Source organism: Rhodamnia argentea, chromosome 6 (genome assembly GCF_020921035.1).
Source record: "Rhodamnia argentea isolate NSW1041297 chromosome 6, ASM2092103v1, whole genome shotgun sequence".
Classification (NCBI taxonomy): domain Eukaryota; kingdom Viridiplantae; phylum Streptophyta; class Magnoliopsida; order Myrtales; family Myrtaceae; genus Rhodamnia; species Rhodamnia argentea.
Genome location: NC_063155.1, coordinates 9,791,401 through 9,815,068, shown reverse-complemented (window position 1 = coordinate 9,815,068; position 23,668 = coordinate 9,791,401). Strand labels below are relative to the sequence as shown.

At 44.6% G+C, this 23,668-nt stretch overlaps 4 protein-coding genes and 1 long non-coding RNA gene across 9 annotated transcripts in view; 1 reads left to right on the top strand and 4 right to left on the bottom strand.

The window, feature by feature from the left end:
- Window positions 1-645: 645 nt before the first annotated feature.
- LOC115741420 (plant intracellular Ras-group-related LRR protein 9-like) lies at window positions 646-4,291 on the bottom strand. Its single transcript, XM_030675305.2, is given in 4 exon segments — window positions 646-1,874; window positions 1,958-2,124; window positions 3,320-3,430; window positions 3,433-4,291. Coding segments are annotated over 4 exon segments (1,611 nt in total). The 5' UTR covers window positions 4,120-4,291; the 3' UTR covers window positions 646-1,228.
- A 1,188-nt stretch (window positions 4,292-5,479) lies between these two features.
- On the bottom strand, window positions 5,480-11,455 carry LOC115741414 (C2 and GRAM domain-containing protein At5g50170). 4 transcript variants are annotated; one of them, XM_048281333.1, is made up of 10 exons: window positions 10,736-11,455; window positions 8,571-9,755; window positions 8,291-8,473; window positions 7,923-8,206; window positions 7,717-7,833; window positions 6,970-7,232; window positions 6,716-6,887; window positions 6,191-6,457; window positions 5,793-6,008; window positions 5,480-5,696 (listed from the first exon to the last, which is right to left on the bottom strand). In XM_048281333.1, the coding sequence occupies exons 1-9, from the start codon at window positions 11,082-11,084 to the stop codon at window positions 5,796-5,798; spliced, it is 3,033 nt and encodes a 1,010-aa protein (XP_048137290.1). In that variant the 5' UTR covers window positions 11,085-11,455; the 3' UTR covers window positions 5,480-5,696; window positions 5,793-5,795. The 4 variants fall into 4 exon arrangements, with proteins under 4 accessions (XP_048137290.1, XP_030531149.2, XP_030531150.2 ...); XM_030675289.2 differs by having other exon boundaries at window positions 5,484-5,593; XM_030675290.2 differs by having other exon boundaries at window positions 5,486-5,558.
- A 1,849-nt stretch (window positions 11,456-13,304) lies between these two features.
- Window positions 13,305-23,668, bottom strand: part of LOC115741428 — a 24,505-nt gene continuing 14,141 nt past the window's right edge. Inside the window, exon 3 of the long non-coding RNA XR_004015470.1 lies at window positions 13,305-13,438. This is a non-coding gene — a long non-coding RNA (uncharacterized LOC115741428). The remainder of the gene's footprint in view (window positions 13,439-23,668) is intronic.
- LOC115741425 lies at window positions 16,265-17,138 on the bottom strand. The gene is made up of 2 exons (XM_030675313.2): window positions 16,950-17,138; window positions 16,265-16,832 (listed from the first exon to the last, which is right to left on the bottom strand). The coding sequence occupies exons 1-2, from the start codon at window positions 17,110-17,112 to the stop codon at window positions 16,372-16,374; spliced, it is 624 nt and encodes a 207-aa protein (XP_030531173.1). The 5' UTR covers window positions 17,113-17,138; the 3' UTR covers window positions 16,265-16,371.
- Window positions 22,606-23,668, top strand: part of LOC115741419 (DEAD-box ATP-dependent RNA helicase 20) — a 3,909-nt gene continuing 2,846 nt past the window's right edge. The window contains exons 1-2 of one of the 2 annotated variants that reach the window (XR_007198614.1): window positions 22,606-22,896; window positions 23,063-23,601. Coding sequence is in view for 1 of the 2 variants with exons in the window: in XM_030675297.2 (XP_030531157.2) it covers window positions 22,841-22,896; window positions 23,063-23,601 (595 nt within the window). In the remaining variant the exon portion in view is untranslated. The remainder of the gene's footprint in view (window positions 22,897-23,062; window positions 23,602-23,668) is intronic. The other variant, XM_030675297.2, reaches the window with a different exon arrangement.

The following is a 23,668-nucleotide window of genomic DNA, read 5'->3' as shown; positions in this document are numbered from 1 at the left end:
ATGTGCCCACATGGGGAGGTTGGCGACCAGCTTCTTCTTCTTCTTTTTCACAAAATGCCTCTCGCCTTCATGGGAAATGCGTAACTCCTTCACTGTAAAGAGTTCTTCTTGCCCATATTCAACGTTTCCTTCCCTCCCATGCCGTGCGGTCTTCGTTCGCTCTCGTCGGCAGAGCGACTTAGATCTCGTGCTTACTTCGCCTCAAGAATAGCAAGGCCTTAAAAGAAATCATCGCGTCGGTAGAGCGACTTAGATCTCGTGCTTACTTCGCCTCAAGAATAACAAGTCCTTAAAAGAAATCATTCCTCTCCATGCCCCACAGTACAGCATCAGATTGGACCCGAGAGGTTGATTTCAACTTGTACATTGAAACCTAGTCTGTAACGTAGACCCATCAAATAAGTGGGTCGGAACGGGTTTGAATCAAATCATAAATAGTCCTATCCAAATAAATTCATTTATCCCGCTCATGACTCAAGATCATCGTATGAAGTGCAAAATAGGTAACCCAGATTATTATACTAAGAAGAGGGTTTTAGAATAGAAACCCCGCCAGCGTATCGAGACACGGTATGTATTTCTTATACTTCCAACGACCGGTGGGGCCAAACCTTGCTATTCTGTATTTCATGACGAGGACCTTTATAACTTACTTCACAGCATTTCCTGCTAGGGATCAGCTTGTACATGAAGTTACAACATTCTGTATGAATAACTTTGTCCCTGATAAAAAAAAAAATGATCAGAACCCGTTTTTACTGACCACCGTCACTTGTTCTTGACAAAATCAGAAACAACTGAAATACCAAATCGAGAAACCCAAAAAACAGCAATGGTAAAGAAAGACATTGCTTGCAAAGCACCAGTAGATGTCACCAGCCATTAGAGAAAATTTCATTACAAGAGCTTTACTCTTATGCGAAAAAAACGCTAGGAAAAGTATCTGCACTAAAAGCAGCCTGAAACTTCCTGCCGACTTCGATTTTACATCCATGAGATGATACCTTCCAAAACGAATCATGCAGCGGCTTTTTGCGACCAGTTGTTTCCTGCATAACTCCTCATTAAAATGTACCTCAAGGAGAGCAAAACTTCCGAGCTTTCTCCTTTTCTCAAGGTAGAAATATTAGAATAATCTGCAGCTTACATCTGATCTTTTCGCTCTTTCATCAGATCTCATGCCATCACAGGATGGCGAGTAACTTAAGAGAATCCTTCAATCCCCTAATCATAGTTGCTGATCAAGATAGGGGTCCCTTGGAGTCCTGGGGGAGCCCAAATATCCAGACACACTCCCCGAAACACCCGAAACAACATCATTCAACCAAGAGGTGCTGCGTGTCAACCAACCAGTTTGTGCCGGTTCTTTCACTTCAAGCATGCTCCTCCTCTCTTCCTCCACGAGAATGTCAAACCATCTCTTAGCCATGAATACCTTCACAGCTTCAACCCCCTCTTTGACAATTTCCACCGGGGGTATTACTAGGGGATTCTCGTCCAGATTAAGCTTGGCCAAGTTGTCAAGCCGACCGAATGTGTCCGGAAGAGCATGAATCTGGTTGTTGCTTAGATCAAGCTCCTTGAGGTTTGTCAAGTCCCCAAATGTGTCGGGAAGTTCTGTCAGGTCGCTAAAATTACTGCTCAGATTAAGAAGCTCAAGGTTTGTCAATTTCCCAATAGCAGCTGGTAGTCCACGAAGCTCATTGAAGTGAGCATCCAGATGCCGCAAAGAGTACATTTCACAGACAGAAGTTGGTAACGAACGGATCTTGTTATACTGGATACAAAGCCTCTGTAGATTGGGCAACTCATAACCAATGTTGGTTGGCAAGTAAGTGAGATTGTTGAAACTCACATCCAGCTCCACCAATGATCTAAGGCAGGCAAGACAAGATCAGATATTACGGCAAATACAATCATAAACAATGTCAAATTTCATGCTGAAAGTTGGCATTACCTGCAGTGACAGATACTGTCCGGTAAGGAAGTAAGTTTGTTGCTTGATACGTTGAGAATTTTAAGCTTCTGCAGCAGCCCAATTGAGTCTGGCAGAGACCCCAAGAGATTTGAGGAAACGTTAAGCTCCTCCAGATTTGCTAACCCAGCTATGGAGTCAGGAATGATCTGCCAGCAATTGAGAAGTCAGAAAAAAAAAAAAAAAAAAAACTAACACATCAAATGCACATTGTTCGAAAGCTCATCATTCTAGAATTTTCATCCTTCCAAGCAGGGATTCCAGAGCTGTAGTTAATTCTTAGTATTGCTTGGTCATAAAAGACATGTTACACACAATATGTTCTCATGGATGCATTATGCAATCAAAAATTGATATTCCCTGTGTGTGGAGACTGGGGAAATTCCTTTCTATGTTGCAAAAGAATTGGGAATATTATCTTATGGCAAAAAAAGATGGTTCCCCTACTTATTATCGCTAACCCATGCGTACAAAGGAGGAAGGGAGAAAGATGTACATAGTGCAACTTACAAGCATTAAGGTGGATTTTATTGTATAATAGAATACATGATGAAGTCGTCGATTTCTATTAAACATTCTTGGTGGAGCCCCAATAATTTGGATCGATCTTCTGCAGCCCACTCTTGCCTCAAGCAATTAAGGGGTCAATGACTCAATGCATGAGAATAATGAGGGTGCAATTTGACAAGTTCTTGGTACATAACTAGGCGTTATGTTGGCAAGTGAATAAAAACAACATGCACCAAATATTATAGGATAGAGACTGAAGAGCCATAACAAAAGAGGGTGTCTTTATTGTCAACCATCCATTCAACAAGGCAGTTCTAGCACACAGTACACATGATATCTGATTCAGGGAAGAAAGTACCAGTTAAGCTAATCTGCATGGATCGTAGCCCCAGTAAACACAATCTATGCGCAATTCATAAAAATGAAAACCAATATTGGCTTTAACCACACAATTTACAAGTTAACATCTAACAAATTCATTCTGGCTAACATTACTTCCCTCTAAACTCCCAAGTCCCAAACAATCTCTCCAGGAACTTTTCTCACAAAAGAAACGACACTACTATTCGTATGCCAGAATTCAATATAAAATGTGCATACAATGGTGCCTAAACAAGAATAGTAGCTTCACAACCTGAAAGCAAAGAATGAAATAGAATAGACTCAATCCACAGATTGCACTCAAGAAACATGTGCCAATGTTCTTTTGAGCAGAATCAACAGAGGGTGTAAGAATGAGTACAGGCCACATCTTTCATTTAGCACAGAGTCATAAAAAGTACAAACATCATCAACAAAACAAAGCCAATGAATCACCCAATTCACGAAACGAACCTCAAGCTGATTATTTGACAAATTAAGCACGACCAATCCAAGAATCTGACCGAACGCCTCCGGCAAGAACCGCAACCTCCTCCCAGACAAATCAACCCTGTCCAAGCCTCCATTCCCCTCCCCTCCTGCAATATCCCCACGACCTCTTCGTTCACCTCCTCTCCCACATTCACATCGCACTTCCCATCATTTTTATCCACGACGACAGACTCGTACATCTTCACCAACCTCTCCTCCGCCTCCCTCAACAACCTCGCGTACGACTCGTGCAACTCGTCGAGCGAGATCACCGCCCTGTGCGCGCTCTTCTCCCTCTCCGCCGCCTCGCGGCACTCCCTCTCCTTCTCCGCCAGGTGGGCTCGCCACTCGAGCCGGTCGACGTCGTGAGGCCGCGGGGAGAGCACGATCTCCTCGAGCTTCTTCGACAGGGCGGACTCGACCTGGACGAGCTTCGACCGGGCAATGTCGACGGCCTCGTGGTCGGGGCGGTCGCCGAGGGTCTTGAGCACGGATCGGGTCTGGGCGACGTCGGCGACGGCGTTGGCCATGGAGGCGAAGAGCTTGGGGTGGGCGAGGTGGGGCATCTGGTCGGTGATCTGGGGCGGACAGGACGACGACGACGACGACGACGACGCCGAGGAGGGGTCTGGCGGAGGCGGCGGCGGCGGCGGAGGAGGCTGCTCGATGTCGACGGCGGAGAAGGGATCGGAGGGGCCAGGAGGGGTGAAGCGAGGGCCCATGGAGGGGAGGCGGGCCATGACGTAGGAGAGAACCGGGTGGGTCTTCGGGTTCGGGTCCATCGTCGGAGGCGGGAGAGCTGAGGGAAGAAGGTCTTGGGTGGTGGCTTCGCGAGAATTCGAAGGTGCGAGAGTGGCTGGTTATGGAGGAAGATGAAGAGATGGAGAGAGATATAGAGAGAGAGAGAGAGAGAGAGAGAGAGAGGGTTTTGAGCAGGAAGAAGAAGAAGAAGAAGAAGGGGATAGTGTTGCGTTTGTTAGAGGAAGAAGGCGGGCGTGGCGGTGAGCCGAAAAGGGCGCACCAGATTTCTAACCGATGACTGACCTTCACCCTTGGGGGGAATGCTTTGTCAGCGCCACGTCAGCTTTATTGGTTGGCGGGGGCTATCCTTTCCTTTTGAGCCCTTTGCCCCTGCTTTTGGAAAGTTTTACAATCCCTTGCCTTTTGTCAACTGTTTAGGATCAAATGTGATTTCCAACTCCAGTTAATAAAAATGAGAAATAAAAAAAAATTTCTTTGTCTTTCACTCCCTCTCTCTCACAATGTCATCTACATCTCCTCGCTGCCGTCCATCGGTTCTCCAATACGTCGGCGCTGTTTCTTCAATCCGCCGGCCACCGGACCACCAGTCTTCCGTCCCTCAATTCGTCGGTCCGCCGTCCCCCGATCGCCGATTCGCCATCCCTCAATTCGCCGGTCCGCCCTCCACCAATCATAGTCCATCGGCCGCCGTCCGCAAAAAAAATAGAGATTTTGTGTCATTATCAAACGCATTTATCTGTTTAGAAACTCGTCCACAAATTAAAAAGCGATTTTTTTTTCGAAGTTCGCAACCGAACAAAAAGATGGGCCAAGTCATAAATATCGAAAACTTGGGTTCTCGCCGGCCGGCTTGTGGTCCCCACCTGAGAAGAAGACCGCAAGCTCACCTCCCTTTCCCTCAAGCCAATCTTTTAGCCGATGATGTTTCTTGACTCTTGGAGAAGATGGACCCCGCTTGGAAATGGAGATATCTCGCTTCTCCCCTCATTTGGGTTTAGAAAATGGCCGCCAAGTATGCTGCAGATAGGATGAGTGATAGGGCCCGGGGGATAAGAGGAGCACGACATGCTTATCAAGTTATCATTGACCCTTCTCTCGGTCAGACCAGGACATTTCGTCCCGCAACGTTCATAATTCTTTGAAAGTTTGTGTACCTAGCCACCGTTGTCCTATGTTTTTTGTTTTTTGTTTTTTCTGCACGCTCAAGACCAGCGTGTACCACAGGACTTTCGGAACAAGGTCCGAAACGGTTCGGCTCTCTCCTCTCCTCCTGGTTCGGATCGAATTGGCGGTATTCGATTCATCAAGCTAAACGTGTCAAACAAACAAGACAAGACACTACAGAGTTCCGGGTACAACAGGAATTGCAGTCTAGGAAAACAATCCTATTGATCTAGACAGAAAACTGAACCAGACCAGGCGGCATTCGACAGCATTCTACCGTGAGTACAGAATCAAGCTGCCGAGCAAAACGACAATCCCCATAACCGCTGCCTGGAAGATGGTGAAGAGCAGAACTCAGTAGTTGCGACCTACCGAGTTAGAGCATGACTGAGTTAGCTGTTTCGGCTCATTCCGTCACACTTACCAGCTCTTCCTATTCAATCAAGAAAGAAGAAAAAGGACTATGACAACGCAAACGACATCTCTCATTGACTTGATGATACAGTCATTTTTGTAAGGGTCGGGGTACCTGTCAAGCGGACTTGAGAAGACGCGTCGCTAAGAGAGTTTCTCTCTCTACTAGCTCGAAAATGTCCTTTGATCTCTGGGACAATTTACTGGTTATGTTGCGCGTAATCCTGTGCTGGAACTTGGTGCTCCTGAACCAGATGATGTGAACAAAGACATCACACTTGCAGGAGCTGTGATTTTGGCCTGATTCCTCGATCTGGTACGTTACCCGCACCTGCAAGTACAGCAAAATGAAATTTTCAGGCTTATCAGACAAGATGTTCGGTAGCCAAGCAGCTGGAAGAAAAGCAATGACAGGAGACTTTGACAGAGGAATTGAATGAAAGGCTTCGAGTGTCCAAAAGAAGGCGATCGATCCCAAAAGAGAACGGGGAAAAATAAGGACCTAAGACGTACTCGATAATTCTCTTCAAATGGGATATTGTGGAGGGCCATGACCTCATTGACTGTCCAACCATCATCGGTAGAAACTTTTCGCTGCGTGCTGGTGACTTCCCCTCCAAATATCGAGATGTAGCGATTGAATTTGTACGACACCGAGCGCTCGAAGGTACCGGGCTGCACAGATTCCCATTCAGTAGCCGAATAATTGAGGCAGCCGGATTTTTCCATGATTCGATACTCCTCCTTCCCTCCACCAAATAGCTCCATCAAGGAGCTCATCTGCACGTCGCTCGAAATGTCATCCAATGTAGTCATCCAAGCAGCGGCCAGCAACACATCAGGAAAAGAAAATGTCATTGATCTCCATTAGTTGGGGAGTGAATCTACATGAGATAGGGCCTCATGAATTTCATAGGAATTCACTTTTTGTCGGCCCAAGATCCAAGGTTTGAACAAATCGACACCTCTTGGTTCATCGAAGGGAGATGTTGAAAGCCAATACTACAAAGCGAAATTGGGAAAGATTTGTCTGCTTACCGCAATAGGGAGTTCAGCGGAGTAGATTTTGGACATGTCTGCATCTTCTGTATCCAGAATCGCCGCTGCATCATCCAACACAGACGAGCTTTCTTGATCATGCTGCTCTTTGGCAATCTGCTCTGTTTGCTCAGGCGTCATAACTCGAGTCCGCCACAGGGCCACAATTGTCCTATCCACCGAAAATCACGATTGATCACCTCCCACTTCCGGTAATTGAATTCTTTTACAGAAGTACTATGTAGCACCAATACCTGCTGGCTGAATTAAACGATACAAATGATTGAAAATGGAACCTAAGCCCGCCTTCTTCGTCTTGAGACTTTGCGCCGTGCCTCGCATCCATACCTCGACCCTTACGCAAAAGGAAGACAAGGGATGGACTACCCATAGAACCGAATGACGGTGGAAGCACTTGAATATCTTCAATGTCTTCCCAGAGAAAGAAAAACCTGGTTTTATGACCAAACAAATTGGCATAAAACCCGACAATCCTTGAAGATAGGAAAAGGCGGCCCTACATAAATCATTTATACAAAATCTAAGCTAGGCGTACTTGCTTATGGGATAAACGTCATGCAAGAAGACAATGATAAGCTAATTGAACATATTGGCACCCAAATAAAAAGAGAACATACTGGCCAGCAAATCAGATAAACTAACACATAACAACATCATGCATATGAGCCCACGGCATTGAGGCCTAACAGTAGTCACAAAGCAATGCTCAAAAACTTCCTTATGTCTGGTAAATATAGCTCTCTTTTTTTCACTAGCATTTATGTCTAGTTAGTTGGTCGAGCCAAAAACTCACTATGAGATTCTAATTATCTATGTTGGTTTACAAATCTTTTCTGCTTTTTTGGCATATTGTCATTCAATTGTAACTTCCAAGAATCCAAACATAAAAAAGGTTAGAAACCACATCAAGAGTGGCTCTTATGCACAGAAGAACCAATTGTAGTAAAGGGTACAAGCACTAACAACAGATGTGATTAAACCTGTAAAGGCAGTTTTCTCTTGAGTGAACAGGCAAAATCACTGATGAGAAACTCGTCCTGTGGCAACTTGAACAGTTTCTGGAATGTACAATTTCTGTGAGGTGACCTCAGACTCAACTGCAAGTGCCACAAATCGAACTAATGACATGTCTTTATCACTGAACTGAAGAAACCATTATCAAAACTAGAGTCTCAACAATTCCTACCTTCTTTCCCACTTCCTTCTCCATCTTTGTTAGAAACTCCTTAACCGTTTCTACTCCATTGTTGTTGTCCAAAAAGATTCTCAGGTGCAACTTCGACTGAGCAGACTGAGCCAGCTTGCCCTCGAGGAAGATCCACATATCCGCAAGATCAGTGGATGTATGCTTCAAAAAATTTATCTCAGCGTGCCCCAGAGAAGTGGCCTGATCAAATGGACCATCGAAATCAAAAACCTCCACATCCAAAACTGAAGGTGGTTCTTCCATAGCATCAAACTCCACTATTTCTGCAGAAGATGCATCCAAAGGCCTTGTTTTTAGCCCATGATATGATCGAAACACAAACGGACCTGTACAATAAAGGGTCTCACCATTCCATTGAGGATCACAAGTCTGGAGCTTAACAGAACTCGTCTTTGTTCTCCCATTGCATGTAAAAACCACATATGGATCAGAATATCCCGTTGAAGCCAGCGATGCCATGTTCGTCCCTTCTATCAAAGCTACAGTAAGAATCCATCCGTCGCCTTGGGCCTTGACGCCATGATCACCACCTAACAAAAACATAAGCCCGTGCTAGTTAGGACAGCTTAATCATTCAGAGTCAAAGCGGAGTTAAAAAGTGTGCTTGAAATATTATGAAGCACATACCTCTCTGCAACCTGGCTTGCGCAAAATGTGAAGCCATGTAGAAAACACGTTCCACCTGGATGGTTATTATTGCGCATGCAATGAGCTCTCCAAGGCTATCTGGCAAATCAATACCTAGGAATTCCAAGCCCCGCGGTTCACTAGGCTTGCAAAGTAGAATGTGCATAATCACATACACAACCATACAAAAGGTGGAAAGCATGGTAAAATTGCAGAAGTGTTTGGTAGCCAATTGCCAATCCGACTGCTGTTCATTTTCCAGAGATGCAATGATCTGATCTCTGTTAGACGGCTCTGCAGAACCGAGTATCCTAAAACTTTGAGCCAGTAAGTTCTCAAAATGATAAAAACTGTCCTTTAGACCCTGACGAGCACCTCCTTCAATCATACCTCTCATCATGGTGTTCTGGTGGAAATTAACCCTCCAAGAGATTATAAGACGTGAGGACTCCTCTCCTGATCTTTCTTCTGGTCCAGGCATTATCTTGTAAAGCAACTCCACTTTGAACATATTCCCATAGGGAACCTCGGGAGTGCTTACCTCTACAAAGACAGCGAAGTTTTTTCCATCTGCTTTGAGGTAAAATTGTTGCTCGCTCGCTTTTACAGCCTTGATTAACTTTGTGGCGGCCTTATTATAGGAAACTGTTCGTGTTAAAAGTGGTGGATCTTCCTCTTGTTTCAAAGTCCACGGCTCCTCTTCTAAATTTGTTGTTCCCTCCAAGTTAGCCAGGTCTCTCCTGAACTTAGAGTCTGGTGCAAAGAGAAAACTGTTCAAGTCATGTGGACGTACGGCATAGATCTGATCGAACAGAATGCCTCCTTGAAGATCTTCAGGCAATTCTTCTTGGCCATCCCTCGACTTTATCATCCCAATAGCTTCTTCAAAGATGTAATCAGGGTGTTGTTTTTCCACACAATCCTCATAATATGATGGAGTGCCACATGCTTCCGATGAGGCACAAGTTTCTGACACATCCTCATGTTTGGCAAAGATTCTCTCTAAACGATTCGCGATAGCCTTCATCCAATGTTTCCCATCGTGTATCTTCTGAGCTTGAGATTTAGCTAAATCTGTTTCTTCTTCGGCCTGATTGCAGTTGACATTGGAACTGGGAAGGAGCGGATTGTCGGAAGATGTGTCCTGGAGACTACCATGCAAAGAAATTGATACGAGTATCTTCCCTGCATTGTGTGGTGGATCAGACTTTAAAAATTACTTTCCCCCCCTGGCCAGACAACTTTACAAGTTTGAATGGACGATGGCACCAAATCTTAAGTGACAAATGTATTGAAGGATCAAGATAAATATCACATTTACGATGGAAGCCGAGAGACAAAAACAAAAGGAGCCCAATGGCAGCATTCCACAAAGCGTAGTTTCCAAATTTAGCACCAAATAAAGAAAGTATTGATGTGTGAAAGGAAATTCTGGTCACAGCGTTCTATAATGATTTCAGCTGCTTGGTAAATTAATGAAACAACTCATGCCATCGCATGTATAATCCATATCCAAAATGCCTCACAGTACTAATTATGCAAGAACAACATAGGTCATTTGGACTGGGATCCAGAGAAAACAACACAACTTGGATAAATCCATGAGGGGACATTTTAGCAGTAAAATTTAGGTATCTCCAGAAAGGTTCCCCATGGTTTTCAAGAGGAGAGAAATAAGTTGCTGAAGATTCAAATGCTGTCTGGAGGACACAGACCCAGTTGCTCAACCTTTACATAACCTGACCAGCGAGGTCATCTACTTCCTAGTTCCAAATTGTCTGAAGAATTCTGTCTCCTTGAAGAACCATCATCACATAAACTAGTTCTCGTCCTGGACGATCGGCCATTCCCCAGTTCAGTAAATTATCTTTGTCAGTCAGGCAACAGTAATATGCAGTAATTTTCCTCTAATCACCCATTGCTCTCCTCAACATCCGCATAAACACAAGTTGCTCAAAGAACAGCTTTAACAATTTGCCCAAACACGAATTCGGAGTAACAGCATGAAACATTTGTTCATCTAGGAGCTGATACTTGATAGAGAATATATGCAAGCAAGACAGAGGGTCATGGCATGCACATTACTGTTTTGATCAGACAGGATAGGACAAGAAACAGCAGAATGACTAGGTAATTTGCAAATTAGAATGACTGTGCACACTAACCGCAATCTTTTCGTATGAACTTCCCCGCCTTAGGCTGCCCGACGGAGAACCACGTCGGTGGCAATATCCGGTTGTCCTCGTTGGCGACGGACCAGACCGGAATCTTGACCCGACCTAGCAATTCCCCTGATGAACTGAAGAGCCCGTGGCTGTCCTCGTGGTGATAGACGGACAGGATCACCTCCTCCTCGCAATCATGCACCCGGAACACGAACTCCTCGTTCCACCACGGGTTCTTGGTGCGCTCCACGATCCTAGTCTTGGACTTGAGCTTCCCGACCTGGACGTTCACGTACGAGTCCTTCACGGGCAGTCCCTTTGCCTCCAACACGTACACGTACAGCCTCATTGCAAAAAGAACCGAGCTTGGACGAGTCTCCGAGATCTCAAGCGGGTTTGTTACTGCCTTCGGATATGAAATGTGGGTGTGCGTTCCTGCCCTCGCCGTCGTTGGCGGTGGTGGTGGATGAGAGATGAGAAGAAGGAGAAGAAGAAGAGTAGAAATAGAGCCATGGACGAAGAAACGTGGACGCTAGAGAAGCAGACACGAAGGCGATGAGAGCGAAAACACATCGAAAAGTGCATTAAAGAGAAAGCAAGGCGGTTCGATTCGAGCGCTTCGGTGATGTCAAGGAGGGACGACTCCTTCTGGAAGACGGTTTTTCTTAGCTCAAGCCTTCAGTTTCTTGAAGATTTTCCCATCTCCACTTCTTGAAAAACAGCGAAAGAGACGGTGATTTCTCCGTTTCCTACACATTTTCCAGGAGATTCTATGTCAGAATTGTCAGAGGAAACGAGATTTGGTTGTGGCGTAAGCAGCCTTGTTTTTAGACTAGAGTGGCTTTAGATTCGACCATTTACGAGGATTGATGCGGCGGTCATAAACTGCCGTTAATGTCTACGGTAAAGTAGAGCGGGGCTCCTTGGGCTCTCCTGGTGTGGTGTGGCGTGTGTTTCTGATCTCGTTCGCGTCAGATCACAAGCCATGTTTCGTGAAGGACACGAATTTCCCACAAAGGTGGTCGCGCTTTTCCCTTCGTTTGGATAAGATGAGGAATTTAACGTTCGAAGTCAATGTCGGATGTTGATTTTGGTTGTTGAGAAGGCAAAGAGCGATGCTTCGTGCCGTGGTACATTAATTGGAATTCGACTCATCAAGCTGGTAGTAGTAATTAGGGGGTGATTTATACTTTTATCGATAGAAAAGCATGAGGCTCCGCTTCTCCGTGAGTGAGCGGGGGTTATAGAGAGCAGTGCCTCATGTACATAAAAGGGTTTTATGATTTAAGGCCGTAATTTATTGATAGTTTAGGGTTGAGCCATGAATAGCTATTAATTTTATATAATCTCATTATCTTATAATTGAGAGTTGTGATATAAAGATGGGAAGTGCTAATTATAATGGAATCATCTATTAGATGCAATTTAAATTTAAGGATGAGCCAAGACAAACTTTATGTCTCGATTTTTTTCTTTCTCACATTTTTTATTTACTTCGTTGTGGTTATGCGTCTAAACCAAATAGTCGAACTCTATCTATACTCATATTTGCTCGTTTTGAAAAAATATATAATAATTCGTCGAGCCAAGGTTAAGGCTCAGACAATTGGGGTCGGCCCATTTCATTTAAAGCCTTTCGCCAAAGTTATATATTGATTGATGAGCCAAGACAAACTTTATGTCTCGATTTTTTTCTCTCTCACATTTTTTATTTACTTTGTTGTGGTTATGCGCCTAAACCAAATAGTCGAACTCTATCTATACTCATATTTGTTCGTTTTGAAAAAATATATAATAATTCGTCGAGCCAAGGTTAAGGCTCAACCAATTGGCGTCGGCCCATTTCATTTAAAGCCTTTTCGCCAAAGTTATATATTGATTCTCGAGTCGGTGCTAGGCTCAATTATCAGCATCGAACATTTTCCATTTTTGGTCAAACCCCCGCACTTGGCCAAGGTTGTTAGTAAACCCACGGTCTAGTCTACTATCGAGACCATCTACCAACGAGATTGCCTAACTAATGTATTTCGTTCGGTGCTTTCTAGTTAGGGAAAATTCCAAATAAGGGCATCAAGTGCCTCCCTTTTTTCAAATAAAGGTCTCAAGTGCATTTTGTTTCAAATAAGGGCCCTCCTTGTTTCAAAAGGGTCTGACTCAAGGGCATTTTCATCCGTTTAGGTTTTTTTGAATTTTTCCCTTTTTTTCAGTTTTCCTCTCTTACTTTTCTTTTCTTTTTTTCGTCCTTTTGCTGCTAAGCCAAGCTTCGATCTGTTCTTTCCTCTAAAAGCTGCTGCTCCCCTTCCTCTCCCTCCTTTTCCATCTCCTTCACCACCCCGCGCCCTCCTCTCTTCTCCAACCGCAAGCTTTATTTTCCTCCCGGCCTCACCCCACGAAGTCCTCGTCGGTCTGCTCTAGCTCACTCACGAGCTTTTTAGGCTTTCTTTCTCGGTTTAACCCCCGAGCCCCCCAAAGACGAGTTCCTCTGGTGCGAAAGCATGTCGGCCGAAGGTCATCGGACAGTATCAATAGAGACGACTGGTCAGGCGTGGCGCGCACGAGCGAGAATGAAGAGTCTCTTGTTTCGGCGTTTTCCTTTTGCGACCCAGACCCCCTCTCTTTTCTGCTTTGCGTTGCTCCCCTTTCTCCGATTTTTCTGTCAAGATCGAGAGAGCTTCTATCGCGAGCCTCCCTCTGCCCAGAGCTCTGCTTTTTGTTCTCGCTCGTTTCTTGGCCCGGTTCTACTCTCTTGGTCTTTCTCTGCTATGTTTTCAGCCGAGACGAGAATGTTTGTGCCAGCAAGCACGAGCTGAGCGGAGAGGTCGAGAGAGATGTTCTGGTTGGCCTTGTGCTCGGTGTGGAAGGTACGATCGACGATCGGGAGTATAGAGAACTCAAGTCGTGGGGAAGGACGCCGTCAGAGACAAACCGGATGAGTTTGGTTGCTGCGACCGAACAGACGACCGCGAGGAGGAGGAAGGAACCGAAGATTAGACTACTTTTCCGTACATCACTCGCAAAGGATCGAGAGATAATGACTCGATTGTCATAACCAAATCCCCCAAATCCTCAAGAAGTGATCCGCAATGCCCATAATCACTGTGCTTGACGTCAATAATTTGCGCAGTCTTCTTTAGTTGCGAGCCATGCAATCCAACCCACACGCTCGGCATGAAGCTGGCTTACACCGCAACCCCTCCGCACACCGCAGTTCATCTCCAACTGGTTTACACTCGCCCCATCTGGAACCCCCTTCTAGACGGATTACGCGTGAATCTTCGAGTGATTGCCCTAATTTATGCTTATGATGATGGCCTCAACGTAGTCCCCCGCAGCCACGAAGCAGCCTCCGCTAGCCCCCCTCCTACGTTTGACGGTGGCAACACCGTGTTCGTTGATCAGGAGAGCTTTCCTCTCGAGGGCAGCCCTTGCCCAAGCCTGAGGCCGGCGATGGGCGGGGAGGGAGAGGGTCTTTAGAGATCGCTGCAAACGTGAAGTACTCAAAACTGAAATGACCAAACGGAGGAGGGGAGCTAGCCAAGGCTGCTTCCGGGTTGGGTGGGACTGCATCGAGGTTGTCGTCAGCTCCAGCGAGGCGAGTCTGGAGGGTTCGAGGGTGAGTCCGGGAGGAAAATAAGGCTTGCGGTCGGAGAAAAGAAGAGGGCGCGGGGTGGCGAAGGCGATGGAAGAGGAGGGAGAGGAAGTGGAACAGAGGCTTTTGGAGGAAAGAACAGATCGAAGCTTGGCTTAGCAGCAAAAAAAGAAAAGAAAAGTAAGAGAGGAAAACTGAAAAATGGAAAAAATTCAAAAAAAAAACAAAAGACGGAAATGCCCTTGAGTCAGGCCCTTTTTTGAAACAAGAATGGCATTTTAGGCCCTTATTCAAAGCAAGGTGTACTTGAGGCTCTTATTTGAAAAAACGAAAGCACTTCAGGCCCTTATTTGAAATTTTCCCTTCTAGTTATGATTTTAAAGAGAGGGGGGAGGGGGAGGGGAAGGTGCCGTTTTAAGTTTCTTCAAAAGTTTGAAAAATAAATAATTTGAAAAACATCTTCCCAAAAAATAATTATGCTTGTGCAGCTTGAAATAATTGAGAAATGCAAAACAATTCGTGTCTAAATATTTTTGCTGACAATAAAAACATTGTTCATTGCTTCATTTTTGTAAGCGCTACAAAAGATCATTTATAAGAGCGTAGTTCTTAAATCAATCATTTTTCGCGAAACAAATGAAGCCCGTGAACAAATTTATGTTTCAATTTCCGCCCGTAAGAAAGAAACTTTAGTCAAGGGTATTTAGGCATGACAAGAGCCATCCCAATCCCACTTGCTTGGCTAAACTAACTAATTGATCGGAGCTTGAGGTCATTTGTCGTAGGAGAAAATCATAAAAAAAAAAAAAAATTCTCCAATCTATTACAATTATGTCATTTCAGTTCTAAACTTTTTTTGCCACTTCAGTCATAAATTTTGTGCATTTGTGCCAATTCAATCCTAACCATCTTGTGTTTGTGCTAGTTCACTCCATCCGATCAATTTTAACTCGAAATCGCTAGCGTGACAATTTTTAATAATATTTTTTCAATTGGTCGGATGAACTAAATTTGCACAAATACAAAAGGTTTATGACTGAATTGACAAATAAAAAGATTTATGAATGAATTAGCACAATTACTATAGATTTAGGACTTTTTTTTTTGTAATCCTCCCTTTTTTGTCACACTATTTCACAATTAATATAAAGAGAATATGTTTTTGCCGGGTCAAACATAGCTTCACTCTCATTCACAAGTAACATAAAAATAACTTTTTTTCCTTTTTCTTTATTGAGTGAAACATAGTGTGGCACCTTGGCTGCATTCCTTTTATATTTGGACACCATGAAAAATAGCATTGGGGGATGCTTTCGATTTCTTTGATTAAACAATGGACACGGCGGAGAACTGGCGGCCGAAAGTCGGCGATTCCTCTTGACCGCTGCCTTAGGAGTTCCACATGAGTTTGTCTTTGTTTTGATTCACAATCAGCATCGGATTTATGCATAGATTCTCATTCGCTCGCTATTGTCACAGATACTTCGTCGCAAATTATAGCTTCGTGAAGATTCGATTTGGCTACGGATGCGCAAATGCGAATCTTAGAAGCCGCAACGCTTTAAGTTAGAGTTATTGCATTTTGGTCGCCGGTAAGAACTAAGAGTCACTTCGCCTGTCGGATCTCGATTTAGATGTTTGCGAGAAAAAGGATACGTCATGTTCTAAAGATCAATGGAGGGCAACGGTTAAAGCTAAAAGGATAAGGGAATACATACCCAACTCTGGGGGACAACGTCTGCCACGCACAAACATTTTCTCCATGTACAGGTTGGGGGAATTTGTCGTCAATGCGGTCGTGACGGATTTGGTCCAATTGATCTACGACTATGATATCCGTATCCGTATCCGTATCCGTATCCGTACGTGAAAAAGGTAGTCTCTACAAGCACAAAGGGCTCCAAAACCAAATCTTAGGCTCCATCGGCGTCATCCCTGTTCCGTCCCTAATTCTGTAAGATCTCTAATTTCCTACTGGTGTCGAACAGTAATTTTCTCGATTTTCATGGCCCTACTCCTGCTGTTACGAGACGAGAGACCTGCTTTCTTATTGGCAGTAATTGCGGCGACAGTGAACAGCAGCAGCGCAGGGAACTCTAGGCTGTCCAGGACCGTAGAAGTTGCAGTGGTGACCGATCATTGGTGACCCGCTGCGGCACCCCACGCCGGCCACGATCCTCGGCGAGAAGCTCCGCTCGCCGATTCTGCGCCTCGGCGACTCGTGAGGAGAGGAGCTGAGGCTGGACGCGGCGGACGGAGACGGTGATGGAGGCGGAGACGCTTGCTCGCCCGATCTCGGCTCGAAGAGGACGGCTCTGATCTTGAACGGCGCGCCCGGAGAAGATGAAGAAGATCTCGATCTCAGCGAAGCCTCGTCGTATTCCTCGATCAGGTTGGCCAAATCCTCGTCGGACTTGATAGAGACCAGAGTCTCCAAGTCGCCGCCTGGCAACTCGCACTTCGGCGCGACGGAGAAGCCGCAAAACTCGACGAGCTTCACCATCAGCTCTGCAACCGCAGATATTTTAAGGCTTTACCAACCAAGCACCGACAAAAAAACCAAGACTCCACGGGAAAAAGCAACGTCGGAACAGAAACAGAGGTGGAAGCGAGGGGGCTACGCACCGGCGCAAGAGACGGAGCGATCGACGGCGAGGATTCTGGTGAGGCCTCCGACGTAGCGGAGCCTACCGTCGGGCCTGCGGGGGAGTATTTTGCCGCCGTAGCTGCAGAGGAACTTCAACGTAGCGGTCGAGCTCCGGTGCGATCCGGTCTCCTGATTCACCATCTTCGCGGGGAAGAATCTGTCGGGCGCGCCGGGGGGGGAAAAGTCCTCTGCTGTGAAGTGCGTGTGTGGCGTTCGCTCGAGAGTGGGAGGCGGTTATTTATATGGAGGGAAGGGGATCAAGCGGGTGCGGGCCCACACGGGGTGGCACATCCCGAGGATTGGTGGGGGATTTTGGAAATTTCCGTTTTTAGGCGACATAGGGCGAGGCTTGGATACCGACAATCAACTTGAGTTCCTTGCAATTCACGGAATTCTCTTTTTAAGATTTTCTGAAATTGCACTCCCGTCCAAGTCGAGTTAGAGATCGTGGTTTGGGGAAACTTTTCAAATGATCGCAAACAATTCGATCTTGAAATTTTCAATTTTATCAATTTAGTAGTGAACCTTCGCACAACATTTTAATATAATCCTTTCACCCAATCTTTTCTGAAAACTGGCGACGTGATGGTTTGTCATGTAGGACGATCGGCAAGAATATCCACCCGAAAGATTAAATTAAAACTTTGTGCAAATATTTAGAATTAAACTGGTGGGATTAAAAAGTTGCAAGCCGAATTGATATATGTACGGTAAGTTTAAGATTGATTATGTAATTTTGACATGTCACTTCAATTCACTAGTTGACGCGAAGATCGTCCATGTTTTAGCTTGTGGAAAGGGATCTTTGGTAAAATTTCATATGATAGATTTTGCCCATATATACGATAGATATATTTGTTAAATATGCGTCAAAAGTTATTGTAGTGGTGAATTTCTTTCATTGTTAATAGCTTAGATATCCTAACATCGTCGACTTTCATGCTTTGGTCTAACTCGCGTGTGAGAATTCTATCTCTTCTGTAAACAAATAAGAATCCGTATGAACTAAAGTGGCGTCCCCGCCATCTTGATTTCCTTCTTTTGTAAGTCACGAGTATCCGTGAACTTGTCTTGGTCAAAAGTCACTGAGTTCTACTCCTAATTCCTGCTTTTCAGTTAATCAAAAACGCCACGTGGACCTATTCTTAACGCATAGAGTTTTAGAGGAAAAAATGTTTTTTCTTTTATATTTGTATATATATATATATAAAGAGAGAAAGAGGAAAGACTCTTAAAAAGGCATAACCTCTAATTTAGCTAGTTACAACTCATACACTATTTTATAGCTCATTCCTACTCCTATGACAAGTCGCCCCACCTTCCCCTGTAACCTCCTAAGATCCCTTCCTGACCGGAATCTCTTGCAACCAAATTGACATCCTTCAAAGAATGGAACCTCATCTATTTTACGAAAAATGAGTAACTTTGAAAAGTATTTGCTAAAAAATAGCATTAGTATCGCTTGAAACAACAAATCAATAGAAGATATTTTCATTATCGATATTAATTTTTATTTGAACATTTTCATGGATGATGAAAATTCAAATCATTTATTTTGCACAAAACAAAACATGGAGACTAATATTACTAGCTCGTGGTGGTCGCCACTCATAATTGTCTTTCATGTTGGGATTCCTAAAATAGAAAATTTCACGGGGTTTGGGTTTTATTTGATACCTGAAAATAAAGGATGAGGACAAAAGAGGGACGGCCGAAGCGACACGTGTGGATTGCTGGGGGCTAGTAGATAACGTGGGCACGGCTCTTGGTCCAATGTGAAAATTGCAAATTTGCAACCCGAGACCCGTGACGGTTGCTTCCCCTTTTGGAATTACACAACCGCTCGAAAACCTTTCAAATCGACGAAAGACGAGTAGTCCGACCCACGAAACGACGGCTCGGCCTGTGTCACGATTCTTGAAAAGGAGAGGAAGGACCCGAAGAAAAAGGGTTTTAACTGTTGATTTGTATTCATAGTTTAAGGAAAAAGATTCATAATTCATGGTCTAGTTCCATTACCTCAAAAGGGTGCGGTTGATTCGATTTCGGAGAAAACCTTTGAAAAAATTCAAAGACCTTTCAATTAAAGAGGTCTTTCGAAATCCTAATTGTGTTTGGTAAAGTATATATAAAGAATACATTAAGAAGCATGATAGTGGGACTTAGCCGCCATCGCCCATCGAGCCAATATTTTGCCAGTCGTTAGGTTTGGTCTCGCCCGTGGCCTAAACTTTTTATGGGTAGGTTGAGTGAAGTGGGGACATTTTCGAGATTATGAAAGGCGAGCGAGGTCAAAGTTGAAAAAGAAAATCTGTATTTGCATTCTAAAGATGTTCAAAGCTCAACGTACTTCCGGATCTACCCTTGGGGCCTTAAAAAATTCAACTACTATTTGCATTTTGTCTAAGAAAAAAGTGAAAATGATAAAGCTTAGGAAAAGAATTTTTGGTGTTGCCTTGTCCAGGGTGGTCGCTTCTGGTGGCGGGAGAGAACGCGGAAGTGGACACGTGGAGGGCAGTGAATGAGATGGACGACACGCGGAGCGTGGTCCGGAGGACATCGCCGTTACATCGTTTTCAGTTGGCGAATCTTCAGTTGCAAAGGTTTTTGGTTTTTTTTTTTTCTTTTGGGGCTCACGTCATCCACTGGGCATTGTCCTTGGGAAACGACCCAGAGAAAATTACTTTGTCCGAGGAGAAATTACAATGGAGCATAACAATATTTTTTTATTTTTTAAATATGAATAGTATCAGGGAAATTCCCAATTGATATATTCACGATAAATTTATCTAAATTAATTTTTTTTATCACTAAAAATTTCAAATTGATATATCAATGATAAAATTTTATCTTTCGTTAATTGTCGCTATATTTTACAGTAAAAAGATAACAACTTTTTCCTTTTTAAATAATCGAAAGGGGAAAAAAAAAAGCCTTGGCGGCTTCCACACTCACAATTCAATATGAACTATAATAAAAAATTAACTTGGCGACGTTTCATAGTCCGAATCTGAATCTAAATAGAATAACAAATGATCTCTAGATAAAATGACGAACAAAAAGTATGGAAAAGAGGTGGGGTAAATCTAAAATTAGATTAAAAAATTAAAAAGAAAACTTAAAAGCAAGCTGTTGCTTGTACGGTTGTAACCCCCCCCCAAAAAAAAAAAAAAAAGATGCATTATTTATTCAAATTGACGATTTTCCCACACCTTACTTAGGTTGGCAAATTCACGATTTACTAGAATATGACGTAAAAAAACCAAGGTGCTAAACTCGTAATCGTCTTTCAAGATTTCCTATTTCCGCTGCCCCGTTTACAACACGACAACCGGTGATACGAGAATCTGGGCATAGGACGTCGACCTCTCGAGGGGCAAGGGGGAGATGATGATGGGGAGGCTGGAGATCCTCCACATGGTCGACAACCCGAACCCAATCACTGTGATGTGACTTTGGCCGAAGTCGGAGGTGATAGGATCCAGAGTGGATCAGTTCTCAAGTTTTAAAATCGGGAATTGGCCTATCGGATCTTGAAAATGACGGAATTGGACCGATCGATTCAGTTCTCGAGTGGGTCCAGGGACCAACGATAGTGACGTAGAGTTCCACGACATAATGAAGAGACGAGGCATGGTGTTCGAGCCCGACAAAGAGAGACACGAAGGGGACGCTGGAAATGTTGTGCTGGATAAGGCGGTAGATGTCGACGGTGGCAGCGACGCGGCACGCCTCCATATAGGCGACCAGCACGAACACAAGGGCGATGATCGAGTACACGGATTGGAGCATCCGACGGTCCTCGTGCTTCTTCGTCGCCAAGTGATCGAGGGAAGGATCTAGGGTTCTTGGCTTGCGAAGGAGCGATCTGAAATGCGTACTCAGAGAAAAATGAACGAGCGAAACAGAGGGTGGGGGCGCGTGCGAGAGTGAGGTAGGAACCACCTCGGAAAAGTGAGAAATTACACGTACAACCTCCGGTGGCACCCTTCCGGAAGGAGTCCTCGAGATGGTCCCAGAGGAAGTGGCGTCGCTCGCGTGTATGATGAGTTCCGAGAAATTCAGGGAGGCGGCGGAGGGGCCGCTGAGAAAACATGCCATGTTTTCCCACCAAGTCATCTCCTCCTAGCTTCAAATTTTAATTAATTTTTTTAATTAATTTTTTATGTTTTTCTTCCTTCTTTCTCTCTATTTGTGGCCGGCGAGGGCACTGGCCACTAGGTGAGGGATGTGAATCCCTCGCCCATATCTGGGCAAGTGCACGGCCAGTGAGGCGTTAGTGAGGTTGCCCTCGCCAAGTGGCCGGCGACCTCCGACGATCTCGACCGCAAATAGAAAGAAAAGAAAGAAGGAAAAAAAAAAGAAAAAAGAAAAACTAATTAAAATATTTAAAAAATTTAGAAAATTAAAATATTATGAAATTTTGCCATGTTCACGCCGGCCGACAAATGGATTAAATTAACACAAATACAAAAGGTTTACAACGAAATTGGCACAATTTAAGACTATTTTGGTAATTTTTCCGAGAGACTATGGTTGGCTAATCTGTAAGTAAGAAAAAGAGAAAAAACGCTAAGAGTGAAGAAGAGAGAGTTGCAAATGAACCTTGGAGAGTTCAAAAAGGACCTAATCGTAGATAAAGACCGAAACTTTGTGTAGGTGCAAGGGCGAATGTAGCCAAGTGAATCAAGGCGAGAAATTGTGAATCCACCACGCATAGATTCAATCCATGTTGTGAAGCGCGACAGTAGTGACTTGCAAATGTGTGTCTACTATAAATCAATCGAAAAAACTCGTGAAATAAAGAAATTTGATATCCATTTTATCTACCGTCATTCTCACGTGAAAATGTACATATTCTACTTCCCCAAATGAAGAAATTCGAGCGGAAACGTCCCCTCATATCTTCTCCGTCGTCCGAGTCTCCCGCCATCGTAAAATTGCTCGACATTTTAATTGGAGGAGTGGAATTTTGATGATTTCGACGAGTTGTCAGAAAGATCTTCCAATGATCGATCGGCATCAAATACCAAAGAAACCATTTACCGAGCTCTAGGGGAACACAGAATCAATCTACCGGTTCCAATGGATTTCTCTTTGGACCATTGAAGCCATGGCGATTTAAATCTCAGACTCATAATTCGGCCAATGAACCACAATGAAGTTTCAATCCAAGATGAAAGCCAAAATGCTAGATCGATTTCTATGAGGATCCTTGGCACTATAGTGATTTTAATCTCGGACTCATAGTTCGGCCAACCGGCCACAACTAAGTTTCAATCTGAGATGAAAAGTTAACACAACCAAGTTTCAATCCCGTATAAGGAGCCAACATGCGAGATCGATGGTAACTAGGCCCAATTTGATATGATAAAGCTAGCTCTAATAGGGATTAGACCTTGTATTATTATGTGAGTCCAGATCGAGATCAAATTATTCGATAAATAGCCTTTGTTTTTTTTCACGGAGCGGGAATAGAACCCCGCACCTATGATACTAGCGTCCCTCTCCCAATTCCTTTAACAGCAGAGTCGCATGCCTATTAGCAACGTGGTGATCTTAGAGCAAGCAATAATCTCTCCAAGAATAGGAGAACTCATCAACATAACGTCAGAATTAAAGTATGTCCATAAGTTAATCGGCGCGTTGATGACGTCACATTTAAAAATCAAAATATCTCCTTAAGAACGATGGCCCGCTTCTCCCCTTTTCCACCTCAAAACGAAAACCCTAGCTCGCCCTTGAGCATCGAATCAACAGAGCCACAGAGAGAGAGAGAGAGAGAGAGAGGCAGCAGAAGGCGATCGAGTTTTGCCCCAATTCGTCTCCGCCGATCACCGGCCTCAACATTCCACCGGCGATCGCCAGAATGAACCCGGGCGACCCGAGATACTCGGACCCTATTTCTTTCCGTCACCGCAGAAGGTATGCTTCCGATGTCGCACTGAAACCCTCATCATCAGATAATTACCTGGAGCTACTAGCTCGAAGAAAGTCCTAGCTTTTCTGTTTTTTTTTTTTTTTGGGACGATCGTAGCTTTTGTTCGCGTTGTTTCGTGGATTACACGGTTTTGTTCGTTTCCGATTGCAGCGATTTCGTTCCACCGAGGGCACCGCCAGTCTATGCAGCCCCGAGCTATGGCGGCGGCCAGGGCCCGTATGAGGGTCCACCTCCGGGCATGGGAGGCTCCGTGTACCCGCCTTTTCAGTCTCCGGCTGGAGGATTCGAGATTGGTCGTGGAGGGGGCATGGGTAATGGGTATATGGGTGGCCAGAGAGGTCGATCGGGCCGTGGAGAAGGTGGAACCCAAGGCGGAAGAGGTGGCCGAGGTGGCAGCGGAGGCTATGGAGGACATGATGCAAATAGGAGTTTTGGTGCTGGCCGTGGCGGTGGGAGAGGTGGAAGGCAGGGTGGCTGGTCGTCGCAGAGGGATAACGAGAAGTTTGATCTTCGTAAACCGAATTTCGGCCAGCTCATGCCGTTCGAGAAGAATTTGTATGTGGAGAGTCCTTTTGTGGCTGCAATGTCTGAGCATGAAGTCATCACGTACCGTGCAAGAAGGGATATTACTGTGGAGGGAGACGATGTTCCTAAGCCTATTCGGACATTTGAAGAGGCTAGTTTTCCTGGTATTGTTATTTTGGTCTGTTAGTTTTTTTTTTTTTTGGATTGTTGGTTATTGTTTTCTGCCAATGG

What these genes read in the sequence shown, in the direction of transcription:
- LOC115741414 (XM_048281333.1), bottom strand. Translation starts at nt 11,084, where the DNA reads ATGAGGCTGTACGTGTACGTGTTGGAGGCAAAGGGACTGCCCGTGAAG. An exon ending in GTTCATACGAAAAGATTGCG is followed by an intron (nt 9,756 to 10,735) that starts GTTAGTGTGCAC and finishes CACACAATGCAG; the next exon opens with GGAAGATACTCGTATCAATT. An exon ending in AGAGAAAACTGCCTTTACAG is followed by an intron (nt 7,233 to 7,716) that starts GTTTAATCACAT and finishes TGATTTATGTAG; the next exon opens with GGCCGCCTTTTCCTATCTTC.
- LOC115741425 (XM_030675313.2), bottom strand. Translation starts at nt 17,112, where the DNA reads ATGGTGAATCAGGAGACCGGATCGCACCGGAGCTCGACCGCTACGTTG. An exon ending in TCGCTCCGTCTCTTGCGCCG is followed by an intron (nt 16,833 to 16,949) that starts GTGCGTAGCCCC and finishes CTGCGGTTGCAG; the next exon opens with AGCTGATGGTGAAGCTCGTC.